The sequence below is a fragment of the Engystomops pustulosus genome, chromosome 1 (genome assembly GCF_040894005.1).
Source record: "Engystomops pustulosus chromosome 1, aEngPut4.maternal, whole genome shotgun sequence".
Taxonomy (NCBI): Eukaryota; Metazoa; Chordata; class Amphibia; order Anura; family Leptodactylidae; genus Engystomops; species Engystomops pustulosus.
In genome coordinates this window covers 61,463,177-61,490,671 of record NC_092411.1, presented here as the reverse complement: position 1 = coordinate 61,490,671, position 27,495 = coordinate 61,463,177, and the positions used below count along the sequence as shown (strand labels likewise).

Genomic DNA, 27,495 nt, shown 5'->3' with positions numbered 1-27,495 from the left:
GAAACTCTGCTGTGCATAACAATTTGGAAATGTACATTTTGAGGGTTTTTTTTATTTTAAACAATATACTGTTATCATTGGGAGTTTTGTTCAATAAAATTCAATTTGTACTCTAATGGGTTATACTGACTATCATTTGCATGCAGCATTTTGGAAAATCAGAGATAAATATAATTTGCTTAATAATTTGGATCGTGGTGTAAATCGCAGTTCACACTATAAAATGTTAAGCAAAAACATATCGAGAAATTCAATGCCTCCTAAGCCGCATTCTGCGGACAGAGAAAGACACTGACACTGATGTTACAATGAATCTGTAAGGATTTTTGTTTTTAACTTTCTGTGATTTTTGAATAAGAAAAAGTTGGCTGTTCTGAGCCCTCTATGTGGTGTACAGTTGCTGCTGTGAAGCCGGGGCGCAGCAATGGGCATGATTAGTATGCTGGCAGGACTGTGGAGCATGCTTCATTAGGTGAATACAGGCTTTTTAAAGCTTGAACAGTAAAAGAAGACCAGTCTCACAGTCAGATCCAATTACTGGTGTATTTCATTTGGCCCAAGACACGGACAGGAAATCGGCAACAAAGAAGTCATTCCACTTACATTAGACGTTAGTAATTCAAAATGTAGTCTGTTATAAGAGAGAGGCTATTCAAGATTTTTATCTCATTATGTCTCTGTAAAGATTATTTTAGGAGATCTGTTGTTCATTAGTTAAATTTTATAATATTAGAAAAAATATTTATGCAGAACTGCCATACAAATAATAATACATACTGTAACTGTTACCGTAATAAAAATTATTAAATCAGATAGTAACTTATATTTCTAAATTCTAGTTTTATTTATTGTTGTTTTATTGGATGATTATAGGGATGCTATCTTCCTTAAAGGGAACCTGTCATCACGAGCCCTTTTTCTGGCTCCCCCATGTTCCCATAGAGAGTAGTGAATACATTGGCAAAGAGTTTTTATAGTAAAACTGTCTTTTCCCCCAAAAAATATAAGTTAGATCAAAGTTTACCTTTCTGTATGTAGAGCTAGAGTGGCCAGTGAGGAATGCTCCCCCCGCACCCACCCCAGGTACACAGCTCCGTCATGCATCAATTTTAAATATAAAAAAACTCCTATGTCCACCATATCTCCCCACTTCACTTCCCCCCTTAGGATGTCATACATGTCCGCCCCACTCGTCACTGGCCACTACCATGGGATTTGAGACACAGATAAACTTTTATCTACCATATCTTTTTTTTTCGGAAAAAGACAGTTTTATTATAAAAAAAACTCTTTGGCAATGTGCACACTATTCTCTATGGGGACATGGGGGAGTCAGAAAAAGGGCTCTTGATGACAGGACTGCAGCTTTTTCATTATAGAACATCTATAATAAGGAGATGATAAACCAGTGTCACTTTGTCGTAGATCAGGGCACGGAAATTCTATAACTGTCTGTATATAGTTGATTCATGCTCTGTTTCTTTCTTAAAAAAAACTTTAAAAATTTGTAAATAAGAGGCTGAAGTGCTCCGTGTTCAGTGCCAAATACATGCCCCCTGGAGCACTCCATACCCAACTCCTTCTGGACTGTACTTGTTGGTCGGTGACATAACCCAGCTTCCTCGAAATCCTGCGCATGTGCAGTCAGATCTTCATTGCGCATTTGCTGATACCTGGAAGCGGCTTCAGAGGCGGAGCTTTATTGTGCTCGAAGCTGCAGTGAAGATTCGCGGTACATTCACAGACTTAGAGAAAGCTAGATGACGTCATTGGCTGTCAAGGGAGTTCCGGAGGAGGAAGAAGGTGGTAGGAAGTATCGGGGCACTTCAGCCTCATTTCCATATTTTAAAAGTTCTTTTTGATGAAGAAACAAAGTATGAATCAGCTGTATACAGAAAGTTACAGAAACTCATGCCCTGATCTACAACAAGGTGACGCTGGTTTATCACCTTCAGTTCTCTTGATTTCTCCATTTATATTGCTGTTGTTAACACCGTACCATATACTAGCCATATAAAAATATAGAGCATGTCCTATTTTCTCCCGTATTTCAGTTCCGTATGCCCTAGAAGTCTATAGGGACGTATAAAATACGGGTTACATACGTGCTGCATACAGATGACAAACGTCATATATATGGGCTCATACGCCACGGAAATACGGGACTGGAGAAATCACATGTTCGTGTGAATGCAGCCTAAATGTAACATGCAAAAAATGGTTACAAATCAGAAATCCCCAAAAAATCTTTTCGCAGCTAACTAGGTAATTTTCTGTTGACAGGTTGCCTTTAGAAGTGACCATACACATTAGATAGTGGTAGATTGATGCTTAGACAACTGTTGAATAAAAGAGATCTTTATAAAGCAATTGCCATGGAGCTCTCCTTCATACATTGCATTCACTGAAAGTCTCTTCCTACATTTGCATTATGTGTCTCACACTATGTATTTTGCATAAAGGTAAAGGTAACAAACCTATTTCTAAAATGACAGATTATTGGGAAATGGGAAAGAAATACCAATGCCAGTGCGCATAGCATTGGGGGCTACTGGCCAAGGAAATACAGTACATAGGTTACAGATATAAGGGTCACTGAATAAGAAGAAAACAAGATGTGGAAGCAAAAAAATAGAGGAAAGAAAATAAAATGACAAGAATTAGGAAATTTGGTTCCAATGTCTGACGCTGTAGACTGTCTGGCTCCTATTAATACTCTATGTGGCAATAGTTGGTCTGAAGCATCTATGGGTTATTCAACTATTCACTGACCATTTCCAGGACACTTGCAGCTTAGAGGGAGACTACCATCAGTTTTGACCATAAAAAGTTGAAGTCCTGGAGACTGTGTATCTGTATCTTTGTGTGTGTTGTTAGTTGTAGCAGGACTTTGAAAAATGCATTTACATCAGAGGATTGTAGCTAAGCTTAGAGCACCAGGGGATCCCTGCATTCAAACTGCTCTGCAATCTCTTTGATCTGCTGCAATATCTAACCAGTAGCCTGCTACTGTTCTGAATTGGAGCAGAGGTTAGGAGTTGTGTTGTATTTAATGAATAGATCTCACACACCAAGTACAGCTACAATTCTGGGATATATAAGTATTTTTCACAGTCCTGCAGCTACTAATATCACACACAGGTATGGTTATACAGATCTTCAGGGCTACTATATAACACTGTCTGCAGCTTTGTATGGTCAAAACAGCTAGAAGTATCCCTTTAACAACATTATATTTTAATGAATTCCAGAAGGAAGATCTTGAAACGCCTGGTTTTGATTTATTCAACAGCTCCTCTCTCTCACAGCTCTCTCAAGGGTTGAAAATTAATCAAATGTATGCGTGTAAACATTAAGAGATAATGTAAAAAGATTGCATAAGAGGAACGTCCTGAATATCATATGCCAGTCACAAGACCTTATGTATTGCTACACCATGACAAACACTTGTGGTCTGCTATGTTTCTGGAGCAGTAGTCAGTAATGGCGTGAAGGTTCAGTTATCAGTGAGATCATCAATAAGGAGACGGACAACCCATGTCAGGCTTTTATTGCTAGCGTCTCAGTTATAGTGCTTCTGACAATAGCATCCTCACTATCAAATCAGATTTTACAAATATCCATTTGACAGATGAAAACAAAATAAAGACAGATCCTATGTTCTGCTGATTTACCAGTTTGGTATAAATGATATGTAGAAAATGTGTCAAATCAACTGTGATAAACTGTACATTAACATTTCTAAGAGTACAATGAGGTTATAGGTTATCAGGTAGTTGTATCACTAGTAAACAAGGAACCTTTTACTGAAATGTAAGGAATATTTCCACCATAGAAGGAGGTCCAGAAACACTCTGACGAGGAGAGATGTGCCTTCCCTACAGTATTTGAGGATGTGGTTCCACTCACCTTAGGGACCAATATGAAAGGGGAGTTGGCAGTGGCTGCGGCTCGCCACATTCACTGCAGTCATAATATATGAGATCAAGCAAAGTGGGACCAACATCTGCTCACCTCTCTCTCAATTTCTGACTATTAGCTGGAAATAAGGATCTGCATTTAACCTGGTGAATACAGCTAATCTTTTTCTTAAATGGTGAATATATGTGCATTGAATGTGGTCGAGAACCACCAGGTAGGAATTTTCATCCTACACCTCATTATTAGGACTTGAGATTCTGTCCAGGTGGATAGTGACCCTGCTTTTTCATGAATAGCATGTTCTGAGAACCTCTACTTCTCTCCCATCTCTGTATTTTGCAGCTGAGATGAGAATAGATCTCCCCCCCCCCACCTTCACTGAGGTGGTCAGAGTTCCAGAAACGGTTGAACCCAACTGTTCTACTCCATTTCTCTAACTCCTATTCACCTCTGTGGGGGTTAACAGAAACGGTGCAGAAAAGTCACACGATTCTATAACTCTGAGGGCCTGCCACAGATTTTGCTTTAGACCCAGCAGCTTCAAGCTACATCTTTGTCTCCTGGCCTTTAGTGTCCTAATCTGACCTCAGAATTTATGAGTAATGAAAAAGTTTCAAAAGTCAGTGTCAAGCATTGATGGATGTCATTACTCTTATTGCTACAACATTACAATACATGAATAAAGTGAAAGTTGGCATTTTAAAGAAAGCAGGTGATATAACAAGCTCTAGTACTGTCCATATTTTGCAATATTATAAGTTTTACAATATTAAGTTTTACATGGAAATAGTTACATAAACGTTTAGTATGTCACTGTCATCACACTGTGTAGTATTAGTGTCACTGTAAAGGTGTAAAAAATGTTTAATTACATATATACATGTATTATGTAAGGATACCTTACCTAGCCCATATTTTAACAGTAATCATTAAGTTCAATGAGCAGTATCAGGTAAACTCTTGAAGCAGGTTAGAAGATCACAGTTTCAGTATTTCAGTCCAATGAAGACTGATTCTTGTATTTTGCAGACATTTGAAGACTGAAAATTACAGTTTTAAGAGACCACTTGTGATTTTATCATGTATGTCTTTGGTCATTGGCACATAAGACTTCTGAGAATCATCTAAGAAGTAAAGAGGATCCGAAATTACTGATGGGTCAAATCCTTGTTCCACAAGACGGAATTTCTGCTGTTTGAAGGTCCCGGTGACTTCCATATTCTCCTGAAAAAACAGTAAAATAACAAAAAATGTTTATTACGTAATGGATCTGCAATCTCTGATCTATTGAGTATCTAGGGAAAGCAAGAGTTCGGATACACCTTGGCCTGCCCAGGTCTTCTGTCTAATGTCATTTATACAGGTCTTGTATTTGTTCCATACTAAATGTTTAGGCTAAAATTCGATCCAATAATATTCTATCGTAATAATATTTACCAGCACCCACTATAAATTACTAGCATCCAGAAAGCTTCAATGGAGGTCACATTAGGCAGAGAGGTCCATCTGTAACTAAGGTTCCCCTGTACATCAGGTACTGCTTGTATATTGTGTATTCATTTACTTTACTCTATGTGATTATATATAGTTAATTGCTCACAACGGGGGTATTTATCAGGGCTTCTATGCCAGGATTGCTAAGATGCCAAAGTATCACCCATTCCCCACCATGCTAGACAGTTGGCTTGAGGTGTTTTGCTGATATGCATTGTGAGGTTTTTTTTTTACTAAAATATGGCACTGCATCCTGACTTTGGTGTCATCTGCCTAAAGGATATTGTTCCAAACTTATTGTACATTGTTCACATGCAACATTGTAAATGTTAGCTCTGCTGCCATATACTTTTTGGAAAAAAGAGACTTCCGTATAGTAAACCCATCCAAACAAATTATACCATGCAGATTTTTTTTATTGTCATGAACTTGAACTCACATGTCTAACCTTGGTGTGAATTTGCTATGAATTGTAACTTTTTTGAATGTTTAACACTTCAGTAATCTTTTACACTGTAGAGTGATGGATATAGCATTTTTGTAAATAGCCTTTTACCTCCTGTCAGATTGATTGCCAGAAACAATATTTTTCTCTATATTCTTTGAGTTAAGACATAGCTCAGTGTTCTGGACAAGCAAACTAACAATTTCAGTTTAGATAGAGGTCACACTTTCTGATGTTCAAAAAATGTGATTGAAGTTCTTAATCTCTATCGAAATGGTAAGAGTACACTTAATTATTTAAACACCCTGTGTTACGTCTTTGCCGGTATCATCTTCTGTCCGCGGTATGCGGCTTAGAAGGCGTTGAGGTTGTTCAGTGTTCCTGTGTGTGAACTGGGACTGAGATTGCTGCAGGGTTGATTGTTGCACCACACCCGCTTCCCTGCAGTCTAGCAACAGTTAGCCTGCTGTGAATGACAGATCTCTCCTCCAGTCACCTTGAGGGGAGGTTCCCCAGTCACCTATATTACTTCCCAGCACAGGTCCCCCAGCGCTGGTAATATTCGTATTTTCAGCTCCCCAGTCCTTTCAGCGTTTTGTTCTTATATTTACTTCTCTGGCATTCTGACTTTGGCTTTCATTACTTACCTCGGCTTTCGCTTTCTGATTCTGCTTATATATTGCTCTCTCCGTTGTGACCCGGTTTACCTGACTTCGCTCCCTGTGTGTATTGTTTGTTTGTCGTGTTCTTTGTCTGCACTGTGGCCTAGGAAGGGATCGTCTTCGTGGTTGTCCCGTATCAATAGGATACCGGAGGCAAGTAGGCAGGTGACAGCATTGGGGGGCTCAGACTTAGGGCTCACTGTCTGGTTTGTTGCCCCTGTATCCCCGAGCCATCATTACATTATGACCAGCCATTTAAAAATCCTTAGTTTGCTACGTCTTCCGGACCCGCCAGGATGAGCTCCGTCCCGGATCTTGTGCATCGCATGGAAGGCCTAGCAGGCATTGTGGCTGATCTGGCTAACCAGGTCCATGTTCTAACTCAGTTTAGAGCAGAGACCCCTGCCACGTCTCCTGCTGCTCAGCAACCTCCACTCCCCAGTATTAACAAGGTAAAAATGTTACTCCCGGATCGATTCTCAGGTGATAGAGAGAAATTTGAGACTTTCAGGGAATCCTGTTTGCTTTATTTTCTGGGGTAAACCCGTTATACTCCCAAACTCAAATGGTAGGGGTGGTTATTTCCTTACTCCAGGGGGATCCCCAGGCATGGGCCCTGAAACTACCTCCAGCCGCAGAGGAGTGGTCCTCTTTGGAACGCTTTTTTCAATCCTTGGGGGCCATATACTCAGAACCCGATCATGTTGGGCTTGCGGAGTCCAGTTTGCTGTCTCTTTCGCAGGGTACCCGCTCTGCGGAGGAATACTGCATGGAATTCCGCAAACACTGCGTAACCTTGAACTGGTGTGAACTGTCCTTGAAAGCCCTCTTCAGAAAAGGCCTGTCAGAACCTGTAAAGGATGCCTGGATTGGTCATCCTGATCCAAACTCACTGGAGCAAACCATGGCCTTAGCAGTCCGCATTGATCGTCGCCTACGGGACAGACGAAAAGATAGAGTAGGTGCGAGTCACTCCTCCGGGTCACCTTTACTTTCTCCTAAAAACTCTGTCTCTCCTATATCTGAACAAGAACCTATGCAGTTGGACACGGCGAGAGCCTAAACCCGGAAAGAGCATCGCCAGAAGAATCGTCTTTGCTTTTACTGCGGTGAATCTGGACACTTCCTGAGAGGCTGCCCTACCAGACCCAGGCCACAGGCGGAAAACTTCAGCGCCTGAGTGGTAATCGGGGGTGTCACTCAGGCGCACAGGTATCTTCCGACTCTGTATCTAAAATTTTGTTGCCAGTGTCTCTGTTTGCTAAAGATAAGTCTATATCTGGACAAGCTATTGTTGATTCTGGATCCGTTGCTAATTTTATTGACTCTGCTTTTGTTTCAGCCCTAGGGCTGGAGTTGGTTAACCAGAATCCTCCTGTCCTGGTTGTGGGGGCAGATTCTACCCCTTTAAGGGGGGGTAGAGTTTGTTTCAGAACTCCACAGATAACCATGCAGGTTGGTGCTATCCACACCGAACGGGTAGTGTTTTTTGTTTTAAAAAACTTGTCCGCTGATGTCATTTTGGGATTTCCATGGTTATCTGTACACAATCCTGTATTTAATTGGACCACTGGAGAACTGGTTAAATGGGATCCGCTGTGTTCCTCCCATTGTAATACGCTGTTCCTCTCTGAATGTCAGTCAGAGGAAGAAACTCTGCCTGAATTTATCTCTGATTTCTCTGATGTTTTTGATAAAAAGACTGCCGAGTCCCTGCCTCCACATAGGCCTTATGACTGTGGGATCGATCTCATTCCCGGGTCTAAATATCCCAAGGGAAGGATTTTTAATTTGTCTTCCCCAGAACGAGAGGCTATGCGAGAGTATATACAAGAGAGCCTTCAAAAGGGTCATATACGATCCTCGAATTCCCCTATGGGGGCTGGTTTTTTCTTTGTTGGGAAAAAAGATGGTGGACTTAGACCCTGTATTGATTACCGTGAACTGAATAACATCACTGTCAAAAACCAATACCCACTTCCTCTTATCCCTGATTTGCTTAACCAGGTGGTGGGTGCCCGCTGGTTCTCCAAAATTGACCTCCGTGGGGCCTACAACCTGATTCGCATCAAAAGGGGGGACGAGTGGAAAACTGCTTTTAATACCCCCGAAGGACACTTTGAATATTGTGTGATGCCCTTCGGGTTGTGTAATGCACCAGCAGTATTTCAAGAATTTGTGAATGATATTTTTCGTGATATCCTGGGTCAATATGTGGTAGTCTATCTGGATGATATTCTGATTTTTTTTCCCCTGACTGGTCAACCCATATCCGACAGATCAGGGATGTTCTCTCTAGATTACGTAAGAATTCCTTATGTGCTAAGTTGTCTAAATGTCTGTTTGGGGTCCAAAAGATTACTTTTTTGGGTTATATCATCACCCCTAAATCTTTTTGTATGGATCCACTCAAGGTCACGGCTATCGAGAAATGGGAACATCCCAACACTCTTAAAGCCCTTCAGCGGTTTTTAGGGTTTGCCAACTATTACCGCAAATTTATTAAGAATTTTTCTGTTGTGGCTAAGCCGTTGACGGATCTCACTAAAAAGGGTGCTGATCTGACCAATTGGACTCCAGAGGCGGAGCAAGCATTTGCACAGCTTAAAAGATGTTTTGTAACCGTGCCAGTTTTGACTCAACCTGATTTGAATCACCCTTTTGTAGTTGAAGTTGATGCATCCGAAGTAGGGGTGGGAGCAGTGTTATCTCAGGGATCAAAGTCTCTCACTAACCTAAAACCTGTAGCGTTCTTCTCCAGGAAGTTCTCCTCTGCCGAACATAATTATGATGTGGGTAACAGAGAGCTTTTGGCCATAAAATGGGCATTCGAGGAATGGAGACACTTCCTAGAAGGAGCTAAACATCCCATAACTGTGATTACTGACCATAAGAACCTGTTATACTTAGATAATGCTAAACGACTGTCCCCCAGACAAGCTCGCTGGGCACTCTTCTTTACTCGTTTTAATTTTGTTGTTACTTACCGTCCAGGCACTAAGAATATCAAAGCAGATGCTCTATCACGTAGCTTTGGTAACGACAATACCCCAGAGGTTGTCCCAGATAAGATTCTATCACCGGGTATTGTGTTATCTGCTATTGACCATGACCTCGCCACCGCTATCTCGAACTCTCAAGATCTTGCGCCTAGTAATCTTTCTATGGGTAAATTGTTTGTGCCACATAATCTTCGTCTCCGGGTCTTGGAGGAGATCCATTGTTCTGTGCTCGCCGGACATCCTGGTATTGCCGGCACTAAGTATCTCTTAGAAAGGTTGTACTGGTGGCCGTCGTGGTCACGTGACGTTCAGGAGTTCGTAGCAGCATGTGATATATGTGCCAGGTCTAAGGTGCCCAGAAGAGTACCAGAGGGACTTCTCCAACCTCTCCCTCTGCCTAAAAAACCCTGGACTCATATCTCCATGGACTTTATAACTGACTTACCTGTCTCTCAAGGGAAAACTGTCATTTGGGTGGTTTGTGACCGATTCTCGAAAATGTGTCATTTAGTACCCCTCAGGAAATTACCCAGTGCTAAATTATTGGCCTCATTGTTCATAAACAATATTTTGCGTCTTCATGGTATACTAGAAAATATTGTCTCTGATCGCGGGGTACAGTTTGTCTCTAAATTCTGGAGAGAATTTTGTGGTCAATTGGGAATCTCTCTTTCGTTTTCTTCCGCTTTCCATCCTGAGACTAATGGGCAGACAGAGAGACTCAACCAATCGCTTGAACAGTTTTTAAGATGCTTTATTTCCGATAACCAGGAGAAATGGAGATCCTTCCTCCCACTCGCCGAATTTGCCTTAAACAACAGGGTTAGTACCTCATCTAAAATGTCGCCGTTCTTTTGTAATTACGGGTTCAACCCAAAGTTTTCGTCCTGCCAAGACATTGAGTCTGTTAACCCTTCCGCTGAAGCAACGTTCCAAAGGCTGAGCTCAGTCTGGGCACGGGTTCTGTCGAACCTGGTGAAAGCCCAAGATGCCCAACGGCGTCAGGCTAATAAAAAACGATCTCCCGGTCCTGAATATAATGTGGGGGAACGAGTGTGGCTATCTACAAGAAATTTGCGTCTCAGAGTGCCATCTGGGAAATTTGCTCCTCGATTTATTGGGCCATACACGATTAACGAAATTATTAATCCCGTCTCTTTTAGGTTACAATTACCTAGCTCTCTTCGCATTCATAATGTTTTTCACAAATCTCTTCTGAAAAAATATATCCCTCCCGTGTTACCCGTGACTAAACCACCAGCTCCTGTGGTGGTCCAAGGTGAACTAGAGTTTGAGGTAGAAAAGATTTTGGATTCCCGCAGGGTACAAAACTCTGTCCAATATCTGGTCCATTGGAAGGGTTATGGCCCGGAACATCGTACCTGGGTCTCTGGTAAAGATCTCCATGCTCCACGTCTCCTCAACATATACCACTGCCAAAATCCTTCTAAACCAGGTGGGAATAGTGAGGGTCCAGTGGCCCCTCATAAAAGGGGGGGTACTGTTACGTCTTTGCCTGTATCGTCTTCTGTCCGCGGTATGCGGCTTAGAAGGCGTTGAGGTTGTTCAGTGTTCCTGTGTGTGAACTGGGACTGAGATTGCTGCAGGGTTGATTGTTGCACCACACCCGCTTCCCTGCAGTCTAGCAACAGTTAGCCTGCTGTGAATGACAGATCTCTCCTCCAGTCACCTTGAGGGGAGGTTCCCCAGTCACCTATATTACTTCCCAGCACAGGTTCCCCAGCGCTGGTAATACTCGTATTTTCAGCTCCCCAGTCCTTTCAGCGTTTTGTTCTTATATTTACTTCTCTGGCATTCTGACTTTGGCTTTCGTTACTTACCTCGGCTCTCGCTTTCTGATTCTGCTTATTTATTGCTCTCTCCGTTGTGACCCGGTTTACCTGACTTCGCTACCTGTGTATTGTTTGTTTGTCGTGTTCTTTGTCTGCACTGTGGCCTAGGAAGGGATCGTCTTCGTGGTTGTCCCGTATCAATAGGATACCGGAGGCAAGTAGGCAGGTGACAGCATTGGGGGGCTCAGACTTAGGGCTCACTGTCTGGTTTGTTGCCCCTGTATCCCCGATTACACCCTGGCTCAATTTTTGTTCAATAAGGCAAGGTTACGGTAGGAACCAACATACACTAAAGATGGGTCAGTCCTGTTAAATTAGGCAGCTGTAATTTGTGTAATGTAAATGTGAACCACAACCCTTATACAATATACAGAACCTAACAATTCCCATTATGGCATTTTTTAAAGCAACAGTACCTGAAGTCTTAAGAATCTTGGAAATGCATATCCGGGAAGGTAGTTCACAGCATGTTCATAGATGCTTTTTAAATCCAATGACATGCCAGGCTTCAAAATAATTGATGCCATTCCCACTTTTCCCTCATGGCCTAAAAGAAATCAAAATGCATATATAAAATTGAGAATGTCTTTAATGTGTAGTTCTTTCATATTTAAAACAACATGTACAAACTTTTAAAAAATACTAAAACTATCCTCAAAATTGGTAATAACATTCACCCCCCGTTCAAAGGACTTTGTATAAGTGTTTGATTAGTGTCTGATGCCAATTCATTTACTTTTATAGGAATGACAGAAATTGCTGTGTCCAACTATCCAGAAATTAGAAACTGTGGATCGGAATCGCCTATAACAATCCCCCACGCATACACTCACACACCCTTTCATACATTAGTCGCTCCTGCCTTTATCCCCTTTCTTTAGGGTGGAAGACAGATCTATAGATATTTCTGCCCTTTGAGCCAAAAATGTGACATGTATAGCTGATATTGCTGTATCATTGTATGTCTTTATCTACACAGTGATTTAATGGTGTTCTAAAAATGTATATTTCTGACACTGCAATCCAGATAAAGGGTGAAATGTCACATGCAATACCGGGATGAATAACGCCTATGTGCATTTAAAGTAAGTGTGTCTAGTGTTACTGATGAAGAATTCAACAGTATTCACATAGGATATATAGTAACACTTTTCTTGCCAGAGTTACATCAGCTATTGAAAGCTACGAATCAGGGCTATATCGTTCATTAAATAATAATTTGAATTGCATAGGAAAGTTTTCACTAAACAGAGGAGAAATTAGAAGCTGCAGGGACCAAAATCGGTACCAGCTCCACAACTGCAATATACTGTATCATTTATAGTACTGGGAAGACGTTGTATGGGTCCCATACCCTCTGCACCACCTCAAGTTACACCACAAGGAGGTTGAACCCCTCGTCAGCTCCATTGAGATATATGGAGCAGAACGGTCATGGACAGCCATCTGCTCCATTGCTCTCATGAAGCGACGAGGGGTCCGACGGTGGTACATGGGACCCCATCGGACCCCTTGTTTTCATTGTCTATGGGAATCTCATCACTGAGACCTTAACTGATCAGCAAGTTAGGCCCTATCCTGTGTATAGGGCCTTACTTGTATTTTGGAGAAAACCCCTTTAAATATATACTGACTCAATAATATTAAAATATTGCATATATATATTTTTAGGTTATACAGTAATTCATTGATATATTTATATAAGTAAGTGAAGTCCATAGGGGTCCCTAAACATGGGGTAAATTCTGTTGATTTTTGATTTGTGAATGGAAAATCTTCTGCACAGTGCAGTAATTTTGTAATCAATGGTAATGGATGTTTCAACATGAAAATGGCCATAAAACAGAATTACCCTAACCCTTATCTTAATCTATGGAGAATTTAGTAACAATGGAAAGGCTAAAAACTTTGAATATCATATCATTTAAAGGGAACCTCTTATCAGGATCACACATTTTCACATAATGACAGGTTCCCATAGCCTTTTAATACTATTTATCAATCTGCATTTATAATTAACATTCAATGTTCCACTCACTTTTAAAAGTATGTAAAAGTACACCTGGCTCCCTCCCAGCAAGCTGGATGGAGTCATGTAGGCATCCTAGTTCCTGTGTTTCTGTATCTCATTTCTGGTCTCCTAGCTCTTTCACCTTCACCTTCCCACATGCAGCCGTTAGCTGACCTGTGCTTAGAGCAAATCTCTCCCGGCTCATGTGTACAGGAGGGGGATGCAGGTCTAGCAGAGAAGAGAGGAGATAATGATGATGACAACACAGGGACTCGGATGCCTCCATTACTCAATATAGTTTTCTGGGAGGGAGCCGGGTACTTTTATATCATTTTAAAGATGACCGGAACCATTAATGTTAATTATAGAAGCACAAAAACAGATTTCCATATAACTAAATTTGAGAGGCCTGCAGTTTCCAAAAAATGTGAGCGTATAGAGAAAACGTCATAAGCCCCCTGTTTCAGGACAGCATAACTCTGGAAAAGTTCTTCTTTCCTATTTGCCAAAGCAACATAAAAAATAATGTGCTGTTTGGCTAAAACTCCAATGTATCCACCTCTGCAGGGTATAAAGGGGCTCTCTAATCTCATACAGTAATGGTACAGTATATCATTTGGATATGCCATTACCTTATCATTCCTAAACAGCTGGCAGCCACTGTAATGGAACCCATGTAAAGGTTTAAAACCAGTCAGTTATTTTGTATCATATACATATACTATTGATCACACAAGCACCACCATTCAAAATAGGTGATGGTCACAGTGTTTCTACTGCCCCTCCCTACACAATGACCACTGTTCTTAGAGTATGACTTAAAAACTGTCTAGTCAAAGAACATCATCAAGCTATTTTGTATATGGCCAATGGACCTAAAATTTTTTAACTGAATCAAATGAAAGCAGCCCCCATAATTTTGCGCAAAACTCTACATTTAACGTTTATAAACAGATTTGGAAAAACAACAAGCTTTGGTATCTGTTTTTAATTAATGATACAATTTAGGAGATAGATTCCCTTTAAGTGAGAAGGATAGCTGAGATTCCTTCGGTATGGATGGGGAAAGCTGGGCCTACAGACTTTTTGCACAACCCCTAATATCTTCTTACCTGTACAATAAAATACAGAATTCATTCTACTATGTAGAAAACATTAAAACTATGTTTTGTTGAGCTTGACATCTCTATCCTTTAGAATGATCAGACTATGTAGTATAGAAGGGTTAGAGATAGGCTTTGGTTGTGATATTACCTGCTACAGCCACTCCATAGACATTGGCATCTTGTATGAAGTCCAGCATTCCAATTATATCAGCGACCTCAGTCGTAGCAACGTTTTCTCCTTTCCACCTAGAAAGATTCATAAAACATATGCATTATATTTACACTAAGTGTATATATAAAAAATTGGATTGAGGGTGTATATCCCATCTTCATAACAATGTTTCTAGGATAAAAATAAACAATATGTATATACATATTTTAGGGGTTCAACTCAAATGGTAGCCTTTAGAGAGGCGCCAGGTGCAGTCTTTCAGATTAACAAAGAAGGTGTCTTTATTTTGGACATAAAAATAACAGGAAAAAGGGCTTGCTCCAGCCGGCAAAACATGTGATAAGTCTCAGTCCATGTCATTAAGCACAGTACACATTAACAGGCACAGTACCGTACTTCACCCTCCTGGGCTAGGAGCACCTTTCCAGTCCTCAGACTTCCCCACACAGCAAGGCCCAGTTCTGGTTTTGACATCCACAGTGTTCCACTGAGCTACACACAGGTAGGGAACCACCCGCCCTTCCCCGGACACAGGGGCTTTACATAGGGCTGTAAGCCCTGGCCTGGAACATGGGAGCAGCCATTCCACCCAGCACCGTGACTGCTCGAGAAAAAAACCACCCAGCACCGTGACTGCTCGATGTGCGCCCCATTTAGAAGGGCTTTTTGCCGCACTCGATTGGATTTTGGCGCATCGGCACAGGGTTTTGCGCGACACAAATCAGGGGGCGGGCCGTCAGCCGATCCAACTGATTCAGACAAAACGCGGGATTTAACATTCAAAATTGTGTCGCAAGCCATGCACTTACATGCACCGGGAAGAAGAAGGTGAACTCCGGCGGACCTAAGCAGGGAGGCGACACATGCAGGAAATTGGATGCACGATCTTAGTGAATCGCGGCAGCTCCGAATCCTCGTCGGACAGCGCACCTCGGGGATCGCAATGGGACTGGTAAGTAAATGTGCCCCATTGTGCATTTTTATCCTAGAAACATTGTTATTACCCTTTGAAGACTGTAGTTTAGGATATACACTCTCATACCACTTTGCAATAACCTATATGTTGCACATTTGGCACAGATTTTTCCTTGGCAGCAAAATCATTAGGCTGGGATTTGAAGAAAACTATTCCCAATGAATAGAACAGATTTTTAGTCCCATCAAATATCCTATCTGTGAATGTACCCAATACAACATGCTTATGCAAATGTATAGAATCCTTCTTTTGAATGATCTGAAATGATGAAGGAACATTTTTTCCCTTTTGGTGTAGACAGGCTGCTATAATATGGAGAGCCTTACCCTCTAGATGATCACCATCATATCCATCTCTTAATCCCCATCCTATCCCTCTTGAATACACAGCAACTGCAGACAATAATACAGAGCTTAACTATTCGTACAAGATGAGTATTACTTATTTGTTTTAACTTAATTACTTAATTACCTTTTTTAAATGAAACCTTTTCTATTATACTCAAAGGTGGACATGTCCTTAAGTAAAGCAGAGTTTTATTTTAGAGAAAAAGTGAATTTATTCTGATGATGAATTAATATTTTTATCAAATAAAAACTTTAGAGAATGCATCCACATTATTTGTCTGTGCATTTGCCGTATGCGGATGGTAACAACTTTTCCAAGTCATTGACCTTATGACTGAGACCATATTTGTTGACTTGTAACATATTGTACATTCTGCATCAGCCCCATCCGCCTCGACTCCCCTCTGCCTTCTCATGTCATCACAATAAGCCTAGTCATTCAAGTGTTGGTAGTCCAGTTGCACAACCTCCTAAAAGTTGGCAGCTCCTCGATTTCCTTTTACAGTCTGCTGCCTTACACTTGTTAACTCTATAGGGAAAAAGCTACATTGTACAGTTTACAATATATAGTTCGCAATTATATCATAATCAATCTGCAAGGAGCAAGTTATAGAGTCGGAGTGGCTGAGCAGGTTAAAGGTAGTTGTATGGGAAAAGATTCAACATTTGTTTTTATCTATTAATATATGTACAATACAATGTACAGTCTATTCAGCCCCTCATGTTCTATAAAATAATTCCTGCAGATTTTCCATGTGTAGAATTCTGGAGAACAAAGTGTCAGGCAGAGGCAGCATGCAGAGCCCAATTGAGTGCCTACTGCTTTGTGTGTTATTTGGTTTTAATTTGCTACAATGAAGGATCCTATATTTGTAAGCCTAGGAACTATTAAAGGAAAACACTGTTTGTTACGATAATATTTTGTCAATATTTGTCATGATAATATTTTCATAAAGATGTTAGTCAGGAGTTGCACACATGAAAATCACATTGTTCCCTCTATTCATTATGTTTAACTATTTGCTTTGTAAGAGAGCAGGTTTCAAGGGTAGAAAAGGGTGTGCAGGCCCTAGAGTCACCCACAAACCCCTGTCACCTACCTAACAAGCCTTGCAAACACTATTGGTTAGGGACCTCTGGTTGACAATTCCTACACTGACTGAATGTACATTAAAGAAGAACAAACACAAAGGGACAGACAACAAGTAACAGACAAGCAAGTTGTCAGAACTGGGTCAAATCCAAGATTGCAGCAAAGCACAGAATTGTATGAAAAAAAGAATGGTCAATTAACAAAGCAGAGGTCAAATAGACTGTATAGCAAAGAGAGGGCAAGCACAAATTGGGAAAGGCATAAGGAGAATAGTAAAACAACCAAGGTGTAATGGAACTAGGTATATAAAGTATTTACTGGATGCCGCCCCCAGCAGCTGACTGGAACAGCCATTCATCACTCAAGTAAACCTGTCGAGCTGAGCAGTAGAGGACCAAAGTGTGCTTCAATATAGCCCCAATATAGTCCTAATATAGCAGTATCCTTAGCAATAGTTCACACGCACATAACACAGAGGAAAATCAACAACTTCTAAGCCGAAATACACGGACAATAGACTATGCATGCATGGATGTCACAGCAGTTACACAACGCAGCTCTATAAGCGGGTCACTTGTGATGATTTTGTGACCATATTATCAAACATTTTTCAAAAAGCAAATCATCAGGTATCACTGTTGAAGTAAGGCATGCACCAATATGTTTTACTGACCTAAAGGTATCTCCAATTCTGTCCCGGAAGTAAAGGAAATTATCATGATCTTGAACCATTAAATCTCCGGTGTTGAAATAAACATCTCCTTTATTGAATACATCACATAAGAGTTTCTTAGTTGTGTGCTTTTTATTTCCGGCATAACCAAAGAAAGGGTTAGCATGATTCACCTTCGATATCAGAAGTCCAGTTTCACCTTGTGGGTAAGAGGAAGAGAAAGGTGAGAGAAATATATAACTTTATAAATAAATGTAAGCACAAGTTATACAAACATGTACTTACCCCATGTGGTGATGGTTATGGGGTTAAAGGAGTTTTCCCACAAAGCAAGTTAGATGTGTATAGGGCCTTACTTGCTGATCACAGGGGATCTCAGTAATGGGACCCCCACAGATCACAAGAATGAGGGTCCAATGTACTCCTGTCGTACCCCTGGTTACACTCCGATATGACCGGAGCAGCCGGTCGCGCATGTCTCTTTGGTCTCTTTGGGGCTACCGTACTTAGCAAATTCCATCAACTGAATAGAGATGATTGTGGCAACCTGCCCATGAGTGACAAGACGCTCTGACCATCTCGGAGTGCTATTTGGGTACATCGTACCACATCAGACTCCAGTTCTACTCTGTTGGGGTCAACAAATACTGTGGATAGGGCCTAACTTGCTTCATGGAAAAACCCTTTTAATAGCAATTGTACAACCATCAGAGACTGATTTGCGGGACCCTCCAATAATGGTCTATAACACTGATAGTGTAGTATCACAGTAGATGAGATGGTAAATGAGAATAAAGGAAGATGAGGCAAGGCTCAATAAATGGGCACATGGCTCAGTTTACTTGGCAGCTTTATGTGACTTAATGAAACCGGAATAGTACTTCCTGACTTCATTTCACATGCTCTGTACCTAAAGCACATGCAAAGTAAATCCAGGGTGTATCAAGCCAGCTTAATTGAATCACGGGACAGGTGACGAGAGTTACGGACTGGTGGATTTTTTTATTCCAGGAATGTTGATAAAAATACAGGGTTATTAGGGACACTAAACCACCGGTCCATAAAGACCTGTGGTGGTGCCCCAAATCAGGTTCCTTTTAAGAAATTCTGCATTAGGTTAAAAATTTTTAACTGACTGCAAAGTCCCTCGTTAGTCAAATATTATCTGTCTGATGGAAGGAAGAACCATGTCCATGTCTCTGCTCTCCCTTTATACAGCTTGGCCTTATTTTTTTTAACCCTAAATCAACCGTGTCTACTCTCTACCGAGATAAAGTAACAGAACAGCTTACATGTATCTCCTGACTGAACAGCTTTGTAAATATCTCAAACTCTTATAAATTGTACATAATCTAGTTTACGATTACCTTTTTTAACTCTTTCACACCAGCCATCTTTGTTTTTGATTGGTTCATCTTTTTGAATGTCATATTTGATGAGTTCGAAAGGGAAGACAAGCTGGAGAGAAAATAAACCAAATCAACATATTAACACAATGTAAGAAGTTCCTCATAGTAGCAACTTAGGAATTTGTTTGAATATAAAAAACAGATGGCTGTCCTTATACAATCTCCTTCTTATGTATATCTACAATACAAAGCTTATACAGTACAGATGTATGTGTATTCTATGTCATGCTTCAGTATTGGACGTTCTTATGCACATGTTGGCCAAATCAGTGAGATCTCTACCAATCATTTTTTTCTGTTTTAAAAATACATACATTCTTGGCTGGATTTGATGTTCAACTCTATGCACATTATGGAAATTACAGGAGCCTAGAAATTATGGAGGAGTTCTGGCTAAATGTTTATGATAAAAATGTACTTGTAATAAAAATGTAAAAGGCTTTAGTTTAACTTCTTAAAGGCCAACTCTTTTATGCTGTTATTTACTCTCGCCTGCCCATTATCAATAATATTTTAAATTTTTCTCAATTATTCTGTATAAGGGATTTTGTAATGCTAGCATTTTCGGGGCACAAGTTACTTTTTGAGAAACCTAAATGAATCTTTTGTATGGTGAAAAATGCAATTTAAACACAGTAGGGCAGATTTATCAAGCTGTCTGAAAGTCAAAATATTTCTAGTTGCCCATGGCAACCAAGCACAGCTCCCCATTAAAATACTCATGAGCACTGTTAAAATGAAAGCTGAGCTGTGATTGGTTGCCATGGGCAACTAGAAATATTCTGACTGTCAAACATCTTGATAAATCTGCCCCTCTGGGGCTTATTTACTAAGGGTCCCGCAGCCACATTTTCGTCGGGTTTCCCTACTTTTTGTGGTTTGCACCGGGGATTGTGTCACACGCGATCGGATTGTGTCACAATTGCGCCGGCTTTCACGCGACACCAATCGGGGGTGGGCCGTCGGACCATCCAACGGATTCGGACTAAGAGCGAGATTTAACATTCAAATTTGTGTCGCAAGCAAAGCACTTACATGCACCGGGAAGAAGAAGGTGAACTCCGGCGGACCTGAGCAGGGAGCATCACTGTCAGGTTCGCTAGGGAGAATGCTGGGACTTCTGGTTCTTCTGCTGGTGCCAGCAGCGTTCTCCGACCCCCGGCGCGTATCCACGCAAACTCCACCTCTTGTCCCGGGCAGCGGCTGCTAAGATCTTGCGCTGTCTAGGAGTTGTGTCCGCAACTGCTGGGACTTGTGGTACCTCTGCATGGTGCCTGGTTGTTCTGCACCTTGAGGGGTTAATCCCCAGAAGCTGTCCAGCTCCTATCAGGTTCTGGAAGTGGAGTTCTGGCTGCATAAATTGCAGCTTCACTAGTCACCTGTGCCAGTGTTTGAAATCCCTTCATCACTCGCTCGCTGCATTACGTTGTATTGCTCTGTATCTGTATCTGTGTTGTTGTGACCTTGGCTAGTTTTTGACATTGACTCTTTGCTTACTGATTTTGCTCTTGATGTACCCTCTCGTTGTGAATCCGGCTAGTTTACCATTCTTTTGTGTTTTATGTTTGTCAGTCTGTTTGTGTTTCCCTTCCCACACTTAGCGTGGGGGGGCTATAGGAAGGGACAGAGGTTGGGACAAGCTCAGGGCACACTATCCCCTGTCTTCTGTGTTACCCAACCCTAACAGTCACATGCATGATATCGGGTGCAGAATCTACAGGGATCGCAGCAGATATGCATTCCGGCGGACATTTCGGATCGGGGAACCCGACTCGGAGGGGTAATGTGCCCCAATGTTCAAAGTACAGTATAAATAATATGATTAATTCTTTGGGTAAGTATAATCTGAAGACATTAGATTTGATATCTGCACAATGAAAACATTTTATAAGAAAGGAAATATATTTTTTTATGTGTTTCTTTAGGACCAATGTAGCTTGAATCTGGCACCCCCTACATTGCTCTGGAAGTTTGCACCATATTTTTTGGTGCACTTTGTTCATGCTGCAAAATTGTGGCACCTAGTCCGACTATGGCAAGCACTAACACGCCCCTTTAGGTGCACATTTTTCTGTCTTGTCGGACACAGTGGAGCCGCGACTTAAAACTGGCGCAGACACTTTATAAATACATGTACAAGCAGTTTACACATTCTTTCTAGTACTAGTTCTAGTACTTTTTAGTAAAGTTAGACTGGCGCAAATGCTTTAATAAATGTGGCCTATGTCTTTTTGCCGTATGGCTCTGAAATTAGGTTGAATAGGGAGCATTATGGACTGAAATATTTTGGGAAAGGAAGAGTTACTAGAAAATTAATCTTAAATAAACTGCACATTACTGTACATTACCTTGTAAAAGAAATTGCTACGGCCAACAGCTCCAATTCTTCCAGTGTGGTTCATGAAACAAATATTACCCTCGGTGGCACCATATAGCTCACACATCTTTATATCTCCAAATCTTGTGATGAATTCTTTCCATACATCACTGCGGACACCATTTCCAACAGCCATACGCACCTTGTGATCCTTTTCATCCTCCCTCTAAAGAAAAAACATGGTAAAGTGAAGGTTAATACAGATCTAGCAACATTAACCCTTTAACTCCCCAGTTTTACATTTTTATGCTCGGTTTTTGCTTCCAGTTTTATTATTGTTAACTTTTTCATTTTTCCATTTTTGAGCCATTTGATGGCTTTGTTTATATGGCCTTACTGGGTGGTCAAAATGACAAAATATCTTTATTCCTTGGGTACATGCAATTATTGAGATACAACATTTATATAATTTTTGCTATTGAAATTCTGAAAAAATGTCAATTTGGATCAATCCTGTTATGGCATTATAGATTTTTTTAAAAGGGATATACGGTATATTTTTTAAACAAATTTTTAAAAGTGTTCTAGGGAAGGGGAGTGGTTATTTGATATTTTGTAGATCATTTTCATTTTCTTAATTGCAGGGATGAACTCAATACTCATCACATGTTACTACTAGGAGAGCAGAGATACAGGGAAAGCAGAAACCGCTGCTGCAAACAGTGAGGAGGGAAAGTCAAATTACTTTTATTTTTTAATAAAAGCATTAAAGATTCTTGATGAAGAAAGCACAAATGACAATTTTCAAGCACCTAATCAAATCAAAGACTAATCTTGTATATATGATAACAGACATCTAATGTATCCGTTAAATTGTTTGCACCATGTAGTTTCATAGAAAATTAGCAAAAACAAGTGTAACACCCCTGCCAATACATGGTCAGAGGGGTAGTTGCGAACACTGCCCTCTCCAGGTTAGGTGCTAACAGAGGGAGTCGCGAACCCTCCAGGAAGGTTCTAGACCTGGTCATCAAGGGTTAACAGCGGTAGATCTTGCTTGTGGTGCCATGGGTTAACTATGCTAAAGTTATCATCCAATTGTATTCCTTCATGTGAACTGGAGTGTGATTGGAGAGTGAGGCACCACCTGACCAGGGAATAACAAAACCCCTGGACAGGAAGGGGCAAAAAGTTGGTGCACTCTGTCGAGGCAGTGGAGGGAGCACCAGATTCATGGAGAATGTGCGACACAATCCATGAATCTGGCGCACCCTGCACGGTACACAGGGTAAACTGTTTTTGATAAATGTTGGCCTGTATAAAGTTCTCTCACACAGTTTGCACATCTGTTTGCACATCTGCGCCAGATTCATGAATTGTGTCGCACAGTCTTCATGAATCTGGTTCCCCCTGCACTTCTCCGGCAGAACGCACCATTTTTATTTGGTGCACCTTGTTAATGCTGCAGATGCAATTATGGTGCACAGTCTGACTAAGCACTAATGCGTCCCTTTAGGTGCACATTTTTTCTGTCTTGTCAGCCATGAGCTAAAACTGGCGCAGACACTTTATAAAAACATGTTCAAGCAGTTTACATGTTCTTTTCAGCTCAAAGTCAAACAGAAAACTGGCGAAAATTCTGTAATAAGTGTGGGCCAGTATTTAATACTTTCCATAATATACAGTATGTGTTAGACAGCCATCCTTTGAGAACTGCAGAAGCAGGGACTCGCTGGGCGGGAGTGACCACATTCCTGTTTGTAATTCACTGGAGAATTCCGTTTTCCTTGCACTAGATAACAAAGAGGGGCTTTCAGCTGCAGCAGCTGGCAGAATGAAACAAACACCTACATGCTGCAGAGACCTACAGGGGCATAAAGCATCAAAACCTAATAATGAGTTTTATTTACATGTTATACGCCAATACTTTATCATGAGAATTGTATGAATATAGGCACCAAGGAAAAGTAAAGAAGCCACAGCATAAACAGTAGCCAATAACCATTCTTCGTTATAATTTGACACTGACAAATGAAATATATGATTGGTTGCAATTCGCACATGATATAAAGGAAATCTACCATCAAAAACAAACATGACAAACCAGGGACTCTTATTCATAGATTCAAGCACCGTGGTAATCTTCTTATATTTGTTGTCCTTGACCTCCTTCCTTCTAAAATCATCATTTAAAATTATGCTGGAAGGGCTTTGGGGTGTTATTAGAGCCCCCCATGCTGTAACTTCAAATGCTTTTACACTATCTCATCCACCCCATATGCTTTCTCAGTCAGTGGCATAGCAATACACCAGTAGGCCTCCGGGGAAACTTTGGATTTGGGTCCCATATACCTAAACTCTTGCTGCCACCCCCATTCTGCATATTACAATTGAGAATACAGATATATGCTATACAGACATATGCACACAGTACCATAGTCATATACCAGCCTCCCATCATTCATGAAAGTCCAGCAACCGCCATTATTCATGAATTATCCAGCAGCTTCTATTATTCATGAAATGTCCAGAAGCAGGGGCTGGCTGGCTATATACTAAAGGGGGCTGGCAAGTTATTACTGGGGCTGGATGGCTTTATACTACAGAGGGCTGGCTATATACTAAAGGGGGCTGGTTATATACTAAAGGGGACTGGCTGTATACTACTGGGAGCTTGCAGGCTATATAATGGGAGGCTGAGACCAATGAATTTTTCACCCTCAAGTTATACGTTAGTCAATAGGTTTTCCCAGTTTTTGGTGGTAAAATTAGGGGCCTCGGCTTATACTGGGGTCGGCTTATACTCGAATATATATGGTAAGTGACTCTGGTTTATCATGCTTGTATTTGATGGTAGATTTCCTTAAGGTTATACTTTATACAGTACTTCTTTTACTGTATGCATCAGAATAGCATTGCTTAGCAATAGAGATGATAAATAATGTTGTCAATATCTCTTAAACTAGGATGCCAAATATGTCAAAAGAACTATATTCTAGCATAGGTCAGGGTTGTCTTATGTATTCAGTCAAGTATGCTCCAGGAGCATTTCTAGTGCCAGCCCTGGGTATAGTGTGATTACAAAGGGGGCAAGCAGGAAAACTGTATAATAGATACATGTATTACATTGTCAGTTGCCCATAGACAACCATGAAAAATCCCCTAAACCATGAAAATGTTAAATTATTTAGCGATATCATGTATGGAAAATTATTTACACTATGAGAAATATAAGGAGATAACTTTTCCCCATCTGTGCTTTTCTCAGCTGATAACATTGTAAATGTTAATGACTGGTTAAGGTTGCAAAACAGTGTTAAAGTGCAACTTTACATATGGCCTTCTAGGTGAAATGTTGTACATTAAAATGATTCCTTTATTTTAAAAATTCCTGGTATGAAAGCAGAGGAATGCTAATTTTTATGTAAATGCAGCATTTCGGTGCACTGTGGGTGTTGCCACGAGGTCTGATGCACCCCCTCTTCAATAGCTTCACAGATGGAGCAGGATAAAGTCAATCAAGACTAGTGAAAGGCAAAGTCTGATGAAACTGGACAGTAAAGGTGTAGTGAATCTGGGTGCCATTCCGCCTGTGTTCCAAAACTCTAAATGACATATAAATACAAGTGATAATTTCTCTGCATTCACACCAGAAGTTTTCCCAAGTAAGTCACGCTTTTGATGCTGGACATTTCACCTACTAGGTCAAATGTTTTCTTTTGAAAGCTTCACTTAAAGCTTGTGTATACATCTGTATACCAATGGTATATTAATACTAAAATGCATATGGCCCATAACCTTGTACCCATAAACATCACTAGGTCTGTACAATACCTCTGTACTTTATATGGAGCCTCACAATGTTTTTAGGATATTCTCATGGAATTCTCTTGTATGTTTAATATGTAAGTATTTTCCTAAAAAAGCTTGGACCTAATCACCATATTGGAGCACTATAGACTAGAAGTTTTGCCAAGAACAAGTGGCTGTACAGCTTGTAAATGCATATAATTGTGATATAATTAAGATATATAATATCGCAATACATTAAAAAGTCTTCGGTGGGTAAATTGTAAACTTACCACAGGCAGTTTACACAGGTAGCGGCAGAGCTCCCCAATGTATTGAAACACGGTAACATCATACTTTTTGCAGTCGACCCAAAATTGGCTTGCTGAAAACTTTTTCCTTAGTATACAGGTTGCTCCTATTTATTATATAAAGTGAAATCCATTAAGATGAGCTAGACTGCTGACATAAAGGACATAATAGAGTCTTATAATAAAATACATGTCCTGGAATTGACACTAATGAGCACGACTAACCCTGGAGGCCAAGGAACTGTATTACAAAAAATAGACTCCAGACCTTAGTTGTCCTCAGAGCGATTTTGCAATTCATCTACATGTAAGAGATTATAAAATATATATCTGGAAGACATTTCTGAACTATAACTGAGTATGGACAAGACGCTATCAGTTAAAACTTGTGTAAAAGTTACTAAGTAGAGATGAGCGAGCACTAAAATGCTCGGGTACTCGTTATTCGAGACGAACTTTTCCAGATGCTCGAGTGCTCGTCTCGAATAACGAGCCCCATTGAAGTCAATGGGAGACTCGAGCATTTTTCAAAGGGACCATGGTTCGGGAATAAAATGTGTTAATTAATTGAAAAAGAATGTCTTCTGATAAGTTAGCAGATGTATGCAAACATCTGCAATCTATTCTTCACTGTTCCGCGCGTATATTATCTCCCGACAAGTTAGCAGATGTGAAGAACAGTGAAGAATAGGATCATTTAAGTGAAAAACACAGTGAAGAATAGATTGCAGATGTTCGGCACATCTGCTTACTTGTCGGGAGATACGCTGTCTCCGTGCCCCGCTGTCTCCGTGCCCCGCTGTCTCCGTGCCCCGCTGTCTCCGTGCCCCGCTGTCTCCGTGCCCCGCTGTCTCCGTGCCCCGCTGTCTCCGTGCCCCAATGTCTCCGTGCCCCAATGTCTCCGTGCCCCAATGTCTCCGTGCCCCAATGTCTCCGTGCCGCTCCCCGATGTCTCCGTGCAACGATGTCTCCGTGCGGCTCCCCGCCGCTCCCCGATGTCTCCGTGCCCCGCTGTCTCTGTGCCCCGCTGTCTCCGTGCCCCGCTGTCTCCGTGCCCCGCTGTCTCTGTGCCCCGCTGTCTCTGTGCCCCGCTGTCTCTGTGCCCCGCTGTCTCTGTGCCCCGCTGTCTCTGTGCCCCGCTGTCTCTGTGCCCCGCTGTCTCTGTGCCCCGCTGTCTCTGTGCCCCGCTGTCTCTGTGCCCCGCTGTCTCTGTGCCCCGCTGTCTCTGTGCCCCGCTGTCTCTGTGCCCCGCTGTCTCCGTGCCCCGCTGTCTCCGTGCCCCGCTGTCTCCGTGCCCCGCTGTCTCCGTGCCCCGCTGTCTCCGTGCCCCGCTGTCTCCGTGCCCCGCTGTCTCCGTGCCCCGCTGTCTCCGTGCCCCGCTGTCTCCGTGCCCCGCTGTCTCCGTGCCCCGCTGTCTCCGTGCCCCGCTGTCTCCGTGCCCCGCTGTCTCCGTGCCCCGCTGTCTCCGTGCCCCGCTGTCTCCGTGCCCTGATGTCTCCGTGCCCCGATGTCTCCGTGCCGCTCCGTGCCGCTGCCTGATGTCTCCATGCTGCCGCTGCCTGATGTCTCCGTGCTGCCGCTGCCCCATGTCTCCGTGCTGCCGCTGCCCCATGTCTCCGTGCTGCTCCCCGGTGTCTCTGTGCTGCTCCCCGGTGTCTCTGTGCTGCTCCTCGTTGTCTCTGTCCTGCTCACCGTGTTCTGCAATGTGTTCTTCACACATATATATTGTTCTTCAAATACTATTTTGTTCGCACCGTTCAGCGCGTATCTCCCGACAAGTAAGCAGATGTGCCGAACATCTGTAATCTATTCTTCACTGTGTTTTTCACTGTGTTTTTCACTTAAATGATCCTGTGGTCACTGTGTTCACTGTTTTTATTCTATTCTTCATTGTTCTTCACTGTGTTTTTTTAA

At 41.6% G+C, this 27,495-nt stretch overlaps 1 protein-coding gene across 2 annotated transcripts in view; it reads right to left on the bottom strand.

Moving 5' to 3' along the window:
• Nucleotides 1-3,535: 3,535 nt before the first annotated feature.
• Nucleotides 3,536-27,495, bottom strand: part of SLC27A6 (solute carrier family 27 member 6) — a 45,554-nt gene continuing 21,594 nt past the window's right edge. For both annotated transcript variants that reach the window (XM_072141742.1, XM_072141735.1), the window contains exons 5-11: nt 25,564-25,688; nt 21,513-21,707; nt 19,123-19,213; nt 17,756-17,954; nt 14,643-14,740; nt 11,794-11,924; nt 3,536-5,145 (exon numbers count right to left, since the gene is read on the bottom strand). In XM_072141742.1, coding sequence (XP_071997843.1) covers nt 4,969-5,145; nt 11,794-11,924; nt 14,643-14,740; nt 17,756-17,954; nt 19,123-19,213; nt 21,513-21,707; nt 25,564-25,688 — 1,016 coding nt within the window. In that variant the 3' untranslated portion in view covers nt 3,536-4,968. The remainder of the gene's footprint in view (nt 5,146-11,793; nt 11,925-14,642; nt 14,741-17,755; nt 17,955-19,122; nt 19,214-21,512; nt 21,708-25,563; nt 25,689-27,495) is intronic.